The sequence below is a fragment of the Bactrocera tryoni genome, chromosome 1 (genome assembly GCF_016617805.1).
Source record: "Bactrocera tryoni isolate S06 chromosome 1, CSIRO_BtryS06_freeze2, whole genome shotgun sequence".
NCBI classification, from domain to species: Eukaryota; Metazoa; Arthropoda; class Insecta; order Diptera; family Tephritidae; genus Bactrocera; species Bactrocera tryoni.
In genome coordinates, this window is record NC_052499.1 from 16,644,359 (window position 1) to 16,657,263 (window position 12,905).

Below are 12,905 nucleotides of genomic sequence, written 5' to 3' on the forward strand. Positions count from 1 at the left end.
ACCATATTTTGTACATATCATCAGGGTGTTAAGAAAATATAACACACCGAATTTCATTGAAATCAGTCGAGTGGTTCCCGAGATACGGTTTTGGTCCATAAGTGGGCGAGGCCACGCCCATTTTCAATTTATAAAAAAAGCCTGGGTGCAGCTTCCTTCTGCAATTTCTTCCGTAAAATTTATTGTTTCTGACGTTTTTTGTTAGTCGGTTAACGCACTTTTAATGATTTTCAACATAACCTTTGTATGGGAGGTGGGCGTGGTTATTATCCGATTTCTTCCATTTTTGAACTGTATATGGAAATGCCTGAAAAAACGACTTTGCAGAATTTGGTTGACATAGCTATAGTAGTTTCCGAGATATGTACGAAAAACTTAGTAGGGGGCGGGACCACGACCACTTTTCCAAAAAAATTACGTCCAAATATGCCCCTCCCTAATGCGATCCTTTGTGCCAAATTTCACTTTAATGTCTTTATTTATGGCTTAGTTGTGACACTTTATAGGTTTTCGGTTTCCGCCATTTTGTGGGCGTGGCAGTGGGCCGATTTTGCATCTTCGAACCTAACCTTTTTATGGAGCCAAGTAATACGTGTACCAAGTTTCATCACGATATCTCAATTTTTACTCAAGTTACAGCTTCCACGGACGGACGGACGAACAGACGGACGGACAGACGGACGGACAGACAGACATCCGGATTTCGACTCTCCTCGTCGCCCTGATCACTTTGGTATATATAACCCTATATCTGACTCTTTTAGTTTTAGGACTTACAAACAACCGTTATGTGAACGAAACTATAATACTCTCCTTAGCAACATTGTTGCGAGAGTATAATGATAGTAAGTTATGCCTTGAACCACACGAATGTATGTGTAACTACTTCTAGAGATTTAATAAACCCCAAAACATTGCTTTTTTTAAGGACTTGGCTTGGCTCTTCCAAATAGCATTTCTACATTGTTGGGGAGAATGTTTGAAATTATACTTCTTGACGAAGGAGTTCACTGCTCTGCCCTTAACAGGTCAATTGAAAGTATCCGGTCTATCATAGTAAAAGACATTCTTTTTGGCAAAATTATTGAACATAACGGTGGACCCAAGAAAAGGTAGTTTTTCCAAAAGCCTTTTTTGAGGCGCGGCAAGCTGTCATGTCATTTTCGTTCAGTATTGTTTGGCATTTCATCATGGCAAGACTTACGCTTGAACAACGCTTACAAATCATTCAACTTTATTACGACACATCACTTTCTGTAAAGAATGTGTTTCAACTAATAGTAATCTTGATACCCATTCATGATTGGATAATATTTGACCGAATAGACCACGTCCAACACGCAGCGAAGAAAATATAGTGCTATAGCTTAGTCGTAGCTGAGAGTGTATACGAAGACCGTGGAGAGACGATTTGGCACCGTGCACAGCAACTCGAACTGTGGAACGACTTGGCGCATTTTACGTAGATATCTTAAATTGAAAACGTACAAAATACAGCTTGCGCACGAAATGAAGCCGCTCGGCATTCCCAAGCGACATCGCTTCGCTCTATGAGGTCTTGAAAAGTTCCAAGAAGATCCGCTTTGGAAACAAATTTAGTTCAGCAATAAGGCCCATTTATATTTCAATGGGTATGTGCACAAGAAGATTTGGTGTGGTTTGTGGGCCGGTGGTATAATCTGTGTACACGATTGTTATAAATTAAGAACCCACACTTTTTAAATTCAATAGCTTTTTTATTAAATCCTTTGCCTCTAAAATTTTTATTTAAATTTGTTAGTTTCATACTCGTATATGAGTGATCGTAATTTCAAATAATTATTTGGAAATGCTCTTCGGCTCACGTGCATACATCGTGCGGATAACTGCAAAACCCTTATAGGATAATTGAAGAAGCTGCAAAGAAGAAAGCTTGGATTAGCTTATAATACTAAATATGCTAGAATATTATTTACAATTACAAAGTTTTTATTACATAAAGACCAGCGAATATTTGCCTTCGAAGCAAGGGTTGAAGTTAGCCTACGGGACTAGGGTTGTTTACTGTCTTTGAGACACATCATAAAAAAAACTTTCGTGAAAAAAGTTTAAATAATAATTGTTGGCGTGCATGAAATATCCAGACAAGCTTTTCAGATCGAATTCCTTTGCTTTGCAGTATCAGTTACTCTCCGTAATCAGCTTAAGGGGGTATTCTTGTCAAGGATTTTGAAAAAATCGATTTTCTTGCATATCTTGAAAGTTTAGACTTTCAAAAATATGATCTTGGAAGGATTTTTCAAAATTCGACTTATTTTCGGAGATACAGCCGATTTTGTGACGTGGCGTCCGTGTTCACTAGAATTGTCTCCTAAACTTTAAACGCGTTTTTCTCAAAACTGACTTTTTCGGAACGATACCCACGATTTCTCAGGTTCTACTGGACCGATTTACTTGAAATTTTTATAGAGTCTTCTCTATAGGCTTGTCTATGGTTGGAACTAGCCCCATCGCCAAATTTTTATTTTTATTATTTTAAAAAAATTTTAAATAGTCAGAAGAAGTGATCCAAAAAAACTTTTTTTTTCAGGCAGTCGCCATTTTGTGAAAAAAATTGTTTCCCCACTTTGTCGTAGTTCCGGAAATTGCGACATTATTCTAGATTAATAATCTTTTTTTTGGTTTCAGATAACTAGGAGGGTTGAAATCATGGGTATGGTCACGTGGAAATTTTTAGAAACCCCCCACTTCGTCAGCTCATAATTTTTGAAATTTTTTACTCTTTATAGTTTTTAATTTTTTTCTGTGCTCTTCTAAAATTAACAAATAACTAATAAAAAAATGGATAGTAAAAATATTAATTGCCTTTTCTACGACACTTTAAAAATTACCTGAAATTCATGCTTCTGGACCAGAACACCGCCTTAAGGGTGGGTGCTTTCTTGAATATCTCACTGAATTTAACCAAAAATATTTTCTGTTTATGGTTTGAACATATTTATGAGTTATACGCTCTCTAACTTAATGAAGCGTCGAATAACATTTAGTTCGACAAACATTTTCTTGTGAAAGAAATTGTGTATTTCACAAGAGCGTGAACCATAAGTTCTCAGAGGGATAATAGAATTTAAGTCTGCCACGAAGTAACATCTAAAGTGGACGTTCAAGACCCTAAAAAAGTATATATATAAATGATCAGCGCTATGAGTTCAGTGGATTTAGACATATTCGTCTGTCTGTCTGTCTGAAAAGTTTTGTGGTATCGATTTGAAATTTTGCATACGTCATTTTCTCCGCCAGAAAGTGCTTATTTGTCGGACCAATCGATATCAGATCACTATAGGATATACGTAGCTGCGTAGGAACCTGATCGATCGAAATCAACTGCTTGTGTGGAAAACTTTTTTAATTGACAAGATATCTACACGAAATCCTACGAAATGCTACAACCTCCAAATAGAATATATAGACTGGTCCACTATAACATAGAAGCTGACTGATCCAAATTAAGATAAAGAGATTGATCTTTTAATACTCTTTTATGCTATAAAAATGTACCTGTGAAGGGTATTATAGCTACGGTGTTGCCGAAGTTAACAGTTTTTCTTGTTTTTATGAAATTTTTTGGTATTTTGATAAGGAAACACCTAATAAATCACTTTGAGTATGGTGGAGAAATTTAAGTGCTATCTCTTGGCTTTCCATAGCGCACTAATGGTCAAAAAGGGGGAGGGGTGCTTATCTCAGCCAAGAAAAAAAAAAATTCCTAATGTCGACGACTATCAGCGTCCTTTTATACGGAGCTGAGATTTGGGCAGATGTGCTAAAAGAGGAACTCAGGGTAAGGTATTGGCCAAAGTGCACCGCACCGCAGCTTTCAGAGTTGTATCAGCTTACCGAACAGTGTCAGTTGGTGAAATTTTAGTTATAAGCGAAAGGAAAAAGCTGTAGAAGCTAAAGAAAACATCTGAAAATAACAAGAAGGCAATTGAACAAATAAGGTTAGATTAGTTTAATCAGGTAGACCAATAAGCCACGCATAGACCACTTTGGTCCTTTGTGAAACCAGATGAAGTTCAGCTGTTGAGTCTAAGAGAAGTAGTCATCGTTTAGGGTGCCTGCGCTTGACGCGAATTTTAACATACTCTGCTGTCTCACTATCGATACCTCCTGTAGTGTATCATATTGTGGGGACCACAGATGCTTACCAATGCGGGTCAAGTGCACAAGAGATGGTTCATTATTTCCCTGGTGTGTTGCTTTAGACATTTTCTGCAGTCTTCTCGATCTGTCAGCCTTATCCTGTGGGCATGTATCGCCACTAGACAGTGACCAGTTAGTATTCCCATCATGCTTCTACAGTATTTTCTATCGAGTGTCAATAGAAATTTTGTGTACTTTCGATCTACCGTTTTGCACATGACTTTTGCAGTTTTGCACCTGTTCCATCGGGTTTTGATTTTCTTTACCATGCTTCTATCAAGATGGTCATATAGATAATGTATCATCATATAGACAATGTATGGGTTTCCCAATGTTGATCACGTTTTCGGATGTTGGACGCACATCATTCTTAGCAATCTCGTCCACTATTTAATTGTCCTCGATGCCTTTGCTGCTTGGTACCCAGCAGAAGTAAAATTGCTTTCTTCTGGCAAGTCTTTGCACTGCTGCCCTGCTTCTTAAGACACTTCTGACCGATATGCGATACGAGGTTACTGCCTTGATTACTGCTTGGCTATCTACGTAGATATTGACTCTGGATTTGCTTGGAGGGGCATTAGAGGCCAGATTCGTGGCTTTCGCAATAGCAAAGACCTCAGCTTGATATATAATAACTGAACAGTTTATTCCCGCACGAACACCAATGTCCATTTTCGAGCCATTCAACAAATAAAGAAAGATATGATATCAGCATGGCAACGAAGGTAGGAGAATGAGAGACACGGTTGTACTTATAAGAGACCTAAACTTATCGATATGTCGTAAACTTTGAAAAGTCATTTTCTACACAAAACAGCTGCTTTCGGTCACGGATATTTCAAAAAGTACCGCCACAGAATGGAAAGGTTTTTTTAGTGATCTGATTGTGACACATACCGTAACTGTGACGACAATACTGTTTGAAGCGGAAAGTATTCTCCCCCCTTCACCTGCAAAAAAAAGGTCTTAAGGTTCATGACAATACAGAGGAAAGAGCGAGAGGAAGAGAGTATCATCTATTGGAAGAACTCAGATGCTTCTCTCGGTTTAAGCGAAACTACCGGCGCTGAGTACTCTTTGCTTTATAATACATAAAAATTAGTTTACTGTTACTCACATCGGTCATGGTGGGCATTGAAACTGTCACCAAAGCAGTTGCATGCAATTTTGACGGCTTCTGTGCGCGTGCCATTATATATATCAACATCTTTCGATAACGCAAGTCAGAATCGAACCAGTTCTGATTGTAAATTGCATAGCTGATATATTCACTCTAAATATGAGACGGAAATGGGGAGAGTAAATGAAGAGAGTTAAATATTACGTGAGGGATGTATGTCGAAAAAGTCTTTTCGTACTTCTAATCAAACTTTTACTAATTTTTTTTATATTTATAATGAGCTTTAATGAACCAAATATGTACCATTTTGGTTGACCACTTTTTGCCATTTTTCCGTTAGAGAAATTATTCCAACATTGCAAAACTTTTCTGGTTTCTCGGCGAAAAACTGCGACAGGTGATTTTCACAAGTTTCTCTTGAAGGCAACTTTACTCCATTAAGGGAATTCCGCATTGACCGAAACAAATGGTAGCCCGATGGTGCAAGTTCAGAGCTATATGGTGGATGCATCGAAACTTTACAGCCAAGAAGTGTGTGGTGTAGCGGCCCTTCTGTTGATCGTTCGATCAGGCTGGAGCAGCTCATAGTTGATGATTCCTTTCCAATCCCACCAAACACTGATCATTCATGACCAAGCATGACCTTTCAAGGCGTCAATCTTGACTTTGCGACGGTTTGTTGAACTTCACCATGCTGGGACCATGATCTTTTTCGCACATTATTGTCTTATATGATCCATTTTTCGTCACCTGCTACCATTCGCTTCGGAATTGGTTCGATTTCATTTCGTTTCAGCAAAGAATCGCAGTTGTTAATTCGGTCCATTAAATCTTTCACAGACAATTCATGTGGTACCCAAACATCGAGCTTCTTTTTGTAGCCAGCCTTTTTTAAATGGTTCAAAACTGTTTGTTGATGAATGTTATGTTGAGTTCCTTAGCGATGGCTGCTTATGTGACGGTACTGGTAAATTTTTTCCATAATTTCATCGTCTTTTTTATCCATAGATCGGCCAGAGCGATGTGCATCTTTTCCAACGAAATTTCCAGAACGTAAGCGAACGAACCACTCTTGTGCTACACGAACTGACACAGCATCGTCTGCGTAAACGTCATTGATGGCTTGTGTGGCATTCTTCCCTTTTTTATACAAAAATTTCAAAATATAGCGAACTTCTTCATTATTTTTCTCATTTTTTAACAGCTGCAACTTTTTTTCAACTTCCCCCGACTGCGACGACTACTTTTGACAAAATACGAAAAGACTTTTTCGACTATCTAATATATACAAATATTCCGGAAAAACATAATAATAATAGAGCAAAAAATTTACCGCTTCCAAAATCTGCTGCGCATAGTAGCAAATAAGAAAGATTTGCACCAACGAGCAGAAGAGAAAGAACGCCAACATAACGATCGCATCAATATTGGCGCCAATGGTGATTTGAAAGAGCACAAAGCAGATAATCAGCGCAGTCGAAGCAAAGCTGATAAAGAGTGAAATACCGAAGACATCATTCAAAGCCTGTGATAAGCTGCAAGCGTATAGTTGTAACTGTAACAATAACTAATTCAAAATTCTAAATAATATGTTATACGCACTTCAGAATCTGCTGATGATAGGCAATAACGCTGCGCAGAAAACATAAATCATGCTCACGACACCCATTAGCCGTCGCTGTGCGCCATTTGCTTTTACTGCTACCCCCTCCGCCCGCTACATGCAACTCTATGCGTCGTGCCAGTTGCCGATAATGCATTATCAACTGCACTGCCACGGCGCTCAAGAGCAAATCATTGGCCAATTGACCGGAGAGACACGCTTGGCCAGCAGCGATTTGCGTCAGATACATCGGATAATAGCGCCAATCATTATTATGCCAATCGAATGGCGTCCAACAGTTGTAGGGCAGCGTTTTGCCCACAACACGCAGCGCCAGCCAAACTTCATAGATGAAATAGTTGAGTAGCGGAAATAGATTATAACTCCAGACTAGCAGCTCGTGGAGCAAAACAAATGCATACGCGAAACGTTGGTAACGCTGTAGTGCCCGTTGCACTTCGTATTTCATTTGCTCGGCCAGCGTTTGGGGATAGAGCGCATGCAGCGTTTGCATCATAGTGGTGATGCGCGCACGTTGCCGCCAAATGCTATAGATTTTGAAATCGCCCACAATGACGAAACCCACAAATGACGAAAGCATTGTTGCCTCAACGAAGTTGTTGTTATTTGCGAAGGCCATAAATATGTACAACAATTCGCTAAGTAAGGTTATGTTCATGTTGGCTATTGTGATGATGAAAAATATGCTCAACAGCTGGTGACGTATGTTGTTGGCTCGCTGTCCAGCTTTCTGGTACGCGTCCAGGCCAATGCTTGTGTAGAATATGTTGGCGAGCGTGTTGAAACTCTCGAAATGTATGATTTGGTTAGACATATCGACGCTTTGTGTAAGTGCGATAGGCGACCAGGTGGCTATATATATAGCTGGCGATGTTTATATGTTACCAGGCATGTGCTTGTTGGATGCATACTATTGTATCACCGGAAATTTACGCGGTACACCTAATTGGTTTAATGAACGCTTAATTGGTTATACACTGAACAAATATTTTAAGAGTAGGCTAATATATTGGTTTTGTTAAGGCTCGTAAAATTTCCATAACAAGCAGAGTATATTAAGAACCTATGACCATAAGTGAACTTCAGTAGATTCGGCTATTTGGTCGTGATGCTGCTTAAGTTAAAGGTAGAAGAGCATTTCCAAAAGACTCGGGGGGATTTTGAATAAATCGTTAAAGACTTGCAAGAGTATAATTTGTAGAAGGAATATGAAGAGAAACTGAAGAAATTAGTAATAAATATTTGTCGTTTACAAAGCTGTTAAAAATTTAACTAAGGTTTTTCGTCTCATTTTCCTTTCTTCTTTACGTAGACAGCGCTAACGCGGTTACAGTCGAGTTTAAACTTACTTTTCAATTTTTGGCGCCAATTGGAGATTCCAAGTGTAGCCAGGTCGTTTTTCACCTGATCTCTCCAACGGAGTGTAGGTCTTCCTCTTACTCTGCTTCCCGCGGTGGGTACTGCGTCGAATACTTTCAGAGGTGGATTGTTTTCATCCATCCGGACAACATGACCTAGCCAGCGTAGCCGCTGTCTCTAAATTCGCTAAACTATGTCAATCGTATAACTCGTACAGCTCATCGTTCCATCGAAGGCGATATTCGCCGTTGCCAACGTGCAAATGACCTTAAATTTTCCGCAGAACCTTTCACTAGAAAACTCGTAACGTCGACTCAGCTGATGTTGTCATCGTCCATTCCTCTGCACCATATATCAGGACGGGAATAATGAGTGACTTATAGAGTTTGGCCTTTGTTCGTCGAAAAAGGACTTTGCTTCTCAACTGCCTACTCAGTCCGAAGTAGCACCAATTGGCAAGAGTTATCCTGGTTTGGATTTCACTCTTATAGAAGATTGTGCTTTCTCGATTCAGCTCGAATTATTTTCTCCGGAAGAAGTCGCACGAGTCGAGGACTTGTCTGAAACCTCGTTTGGTATAGAGCGGCTCGGAGAGGTCCTTCCCGATCCTGTCGGAGCTTTTGTTATTTTTCAACGTCAATTTACACAGCTGTTTTAGTTTTGTGGTGATACCAACAGGTTGCGTGTGTTGATCCTCTTTTCGCGGATTTGGCGCATGGTGAATATCTGCTCATTTGTTGTTTTTTCAGGCTTAAAGCCACACTGAAAAAGGTTCAATCAATATGTTGACCGTGGGCTTTAATCTTTCACTCGATTGAACCTCTATGCGATGTTGAGGAGGCTTAGATCATGGTAGTTAGATTGCGTAGATTGTGGGGCCTTCCTTTTTGTGGATTGGGCAGAGCACACTTAAATTCCAATCGTCCGTCATGCTTTCGTCATATTCTACGAGGAAGCTGATGCATGCTCTTTATCTGTTCTTCGCCGCCGTCTCTAAATAGCTCGGCCGGCAGGGTCTCTTATTAGAGGCTGTTGTTTCTTTTACATTTGGGGCGTTTTTTACGTGGCAGATTCCAAACCCAGCGCAAAACCTTGTGGAGGGATGGTTCGCCTTTGCACTTTAGATCGCCCCTGGCTACCCAGAGAATACTTGGGCCAAGACCGGAAGTCTTGAGCTTCTGGCCATATGTAAATTAATTGTTTATAGCGACTACCAAGTGAACAACAGGAGTATCCAGAACAAAGCCGCGCTTTTAGTTTAAGTTTGTAGATTTTGTTTTTATGGTAGCTTGGTGTTAGAGTAGTCCGATATCGATATCGGTTCCTGGAAATGAGCAATTTCTTGGTCAGAAATGGATATGAGCGAAACTTCAGACCGATGTCTCAAAAACTGATGGTTCATATATACGGACGAACAGGCAGACCGATAAATGGAACCTGTTGATTATACATTGCTTGGGAAAAAGTAATAAGTGGATCATAATAATGAAATATATGTAAACATTAGTTAAAACTTTCGAATCATTAACCTATCATTTCCCTTGAGTTAAGAGTTTCCCTTACCATTTCTAAAAAAGATGAACTTCCTGCAATATCGAATTGTTTTGAGCAGTGTCGTGTCACTAGAGTAAGAAGCCCCATTAGAATACCAAAAAAAGTAAATTAACTAATTTAATATCACATAATGAAGCAATTAATAAGCACACGACATAGTTCGCTTCAAATTTCATATTTAAAATTAATGCCGAACGCTTAGTACGTGGTAGAGATATAAGTACAGTAAATTCGGGTTGAAACTAGTTGTATGCTCGATATTCATAGATATTTAGTTTGATGCCACTTAGGGTGGTAATAATTTTTTATCACGCCGGTTTTTAGTCAAACACAGAATTTTTTACCTATGCAGCTCATCATTTCCAGCTGAAAAGTAAAAAAATATCCATAGGAGCAACAAAAACTATAAACATGAGCAATCCCTCTGCATAAACTTAAAGTACAAAATATTGTAAATAAGGTGTTGTACTCAATTATGGGTTGTTTCAAAGATGCCATCCTTCAAAATAATGTTTAAGGTCATGTTCAGGCTGATCTGTAGAATTTCTTTCGAAGATAAATATAGTAATTGGTTTCGATTATCCAAACAACTTTTCAATATGAAATATCTGTTCAAAGTTTCGTGAGAAGACTGTACAATGTAAAGTTTTATTAAAGTAAATAATAACTTACAGCTATGTGTATCAAAAATGGGTCCAATCGAGTCAATACTTTCCTAAGCCACTACATGTCTAATATAAAGATTTTCGACCTTCCAGGTGACTTTATGCTGGATATATCGTCCAATATTTGAGTTATCTCAATGAAAATTGCAGAACATGTTTTACACATAACAGTATATCTTTGTGCTTAAAATAGATACAATTGAGTGAAAACTTGACCTAGCCGCCATATAACTAATATCAGAATTTTCGAACATCTGGCTGACTTTGGTTCAAATGATTTTTTTTTTAGTATGTGGCATGTTAATAGTATGTAGTATTGGGAGAAATGATAAAGTCGGGTCGATACTACTCCAACTTCCATATATCAAACATAATGATTTCCGTTTTTCTAACAAACCTTATGTGTCTGTCAGTGTATGAGTTATTTATACAAGTAGTATATATGTAGTATATGTATATATAAAATTACTTGGATTTCGAGCCTCTGGTTGACACTCTTCACATTAAATGCACCCAAACTTAGCCCTTCATTACTTGTTGTAATATGATTTGTTCTTTGCTTCAAAATGGGCCTCAGTTTCGGCAATCACCTCTACATTCGAGGAAAATTTCTTCTCAGCGAGCGTTCTTTTGAGATCCGAGAACATGAAATAGTCGCTGTGGGTTAGTACTGGAGAATACAGTGGATGCGGAAGCAACTCGAAGCCCAATTCATGGAATTTTGTCATCGTTTTCACTGACATGTGGCACGGTCCATTGCCTAGCTGAGACAGTTTCTTTTTCTTCATCAAAACCTTGGCTTCAACTGTATTTTTCCCTTTGAAAGGCAATAGTTTAGCAACACACGACACACAACACACGTACTGCGTCGAATACTTCGAGAGCTGGAGTGTTTTCGTCCATTCGGTCGACATGAGCTAGGTTGTCTTTTAATTCATTGAACTATGTCAATGTCGTCGTATATTTCATACAGCTCATCCATCCATCGAATGCGATATTCGCCGCGGCCAATTCGCAACTTGATTACTTTGATTAAAAATGGAGTTATCTTCATGAAACTGAACACACACTTCTTCTTGGCATCACTTCTTGGCACTATGAGAAGGTGCTGTCGCAGATGCGTGAAATCGGACCATTCAATCGAAGTGAGTAGTCTGACCGAGAGGCTTAGATACTTCAGGTCCATACTCTCAAAAAAAAGCCTTACAATGTTTGTAATTGATCATTTTCGAAATAGGGGATTTTAACAGGCATTAGGAACTTTTTTTTTTTTAATTTTTTTTGTGGAAGACAAATTTTTGCTGTAGTAGCTATCTTCTACCAACTGATCTGCACACATCTGCAATTAAAAATTCGTCCATTGTTGCAACACACTTAACAAAATGCAAATGCGGCATTGTTGCAACATGCAAATACTGACAAATAAAGCAGATGTCATAACAATGCTGAGTGGTGGAACAAAAATTGCAGTAAAACCAATTTTGTGCCGGACTCAACATGCATCCACTCTCAGCGCTCTGCCCCAAAACGCGTTGTTGTTGTTGCAGCACCGTTTCGAACCTCGACAGCATTTGTACAGAAAGTGTTAAAACATTTCGCATTTGTTGCAACATGCTTGGCAAGGCTTGCAACAGGCTTGTTGCAAATAGATTTTCGCATTGTCGATTGAGAAATTTGTAAAATAACAGAAAATTGATTGTTGGACAACACGTTACTGGTTCAGCCTTTGCAGCAAGGGCAACACGCATCCGCTTGTTAGATGTGTTTGTGTGTGTGTTCCAATAGCCATCTTCACCTAACCCACTCGATTCGGAATTTCAAGTGGTAAAGTAATGCTGCGTTGGTAATTTGCATGCTTGCAGCATGAACATTGTAGCCGCCAACACACGCATATGACTCATATGTTTGTATATATGCGTACATGTAGTCTGTGGAGTGCCACACTGTCCCAATGACCTGCTGTTGCGAGCGTTGACTATAGTAACAGTAAAATTTTGCAACAGCTCCCTTGGCGCTGGCATACAATTGTAAATGCAACATGCAGCACCGCCTGGCTGCCGCTGATTTTATGGCATGGATGTGTGTGTAGAAGTAGTGGGAACAGGGGCGGTACAAATAGTTAGTCTCTTTTAAGTGAAACTATTTTAGACGAACTTTCCTTTTTCTTTTTTACTGCCGTAGACACCGCTTACGTTATTGCTGAGTTAACAGTCGTTTTTTCTTTTCGCCTTTGGTGCCAATTCGAGATGCAGCCAGGTCCTTCTCCACCTGATCTCTCGAAAGAAATGGATATTTTCCTGTTCTTCTGCTTCCATCGGCGGGTACTGAATCAAAAACCTTCAAAGCTGGTGTGTTCTCTTCGATCAGAACAACATGGCCTAGCAAGCGCAGGCACAGTCTC

At 39.2% G+C, this 12,905-nt stretch overlaps 1 protein-coding gene across 1 annotated transcript; it reads right to left on the bottom strand.

Annotated features, from left to right (window-relative positions):
• Positions 1–1,809: 1,809 nt before the first annotated feature.
• On the bottom strand, positions 1,810–7,740 carry LOC120782639 (putative odorant receptor 85d). Its single transcript, XM_040115007.1, has 4 exons — positions 7,002–7,740; positions 6,396–6,403; positions 5,300–5,455; positions 1,810–1,896 (listed from the first exon to the last, which is right to left on the bottom strand). The coding sequence occupies exons 1-4, from the start codon at positions 7,738–7,740 to the stop codon at positions 1,819–1,821; spliced, it is 981 nt and encodes a 326-aa protein (XP_039970941.1). The 3' UTR covers positions 1,810–1,818.
• Positions 7,741–12,905: the final 5,165 nt, after the last annotated feature.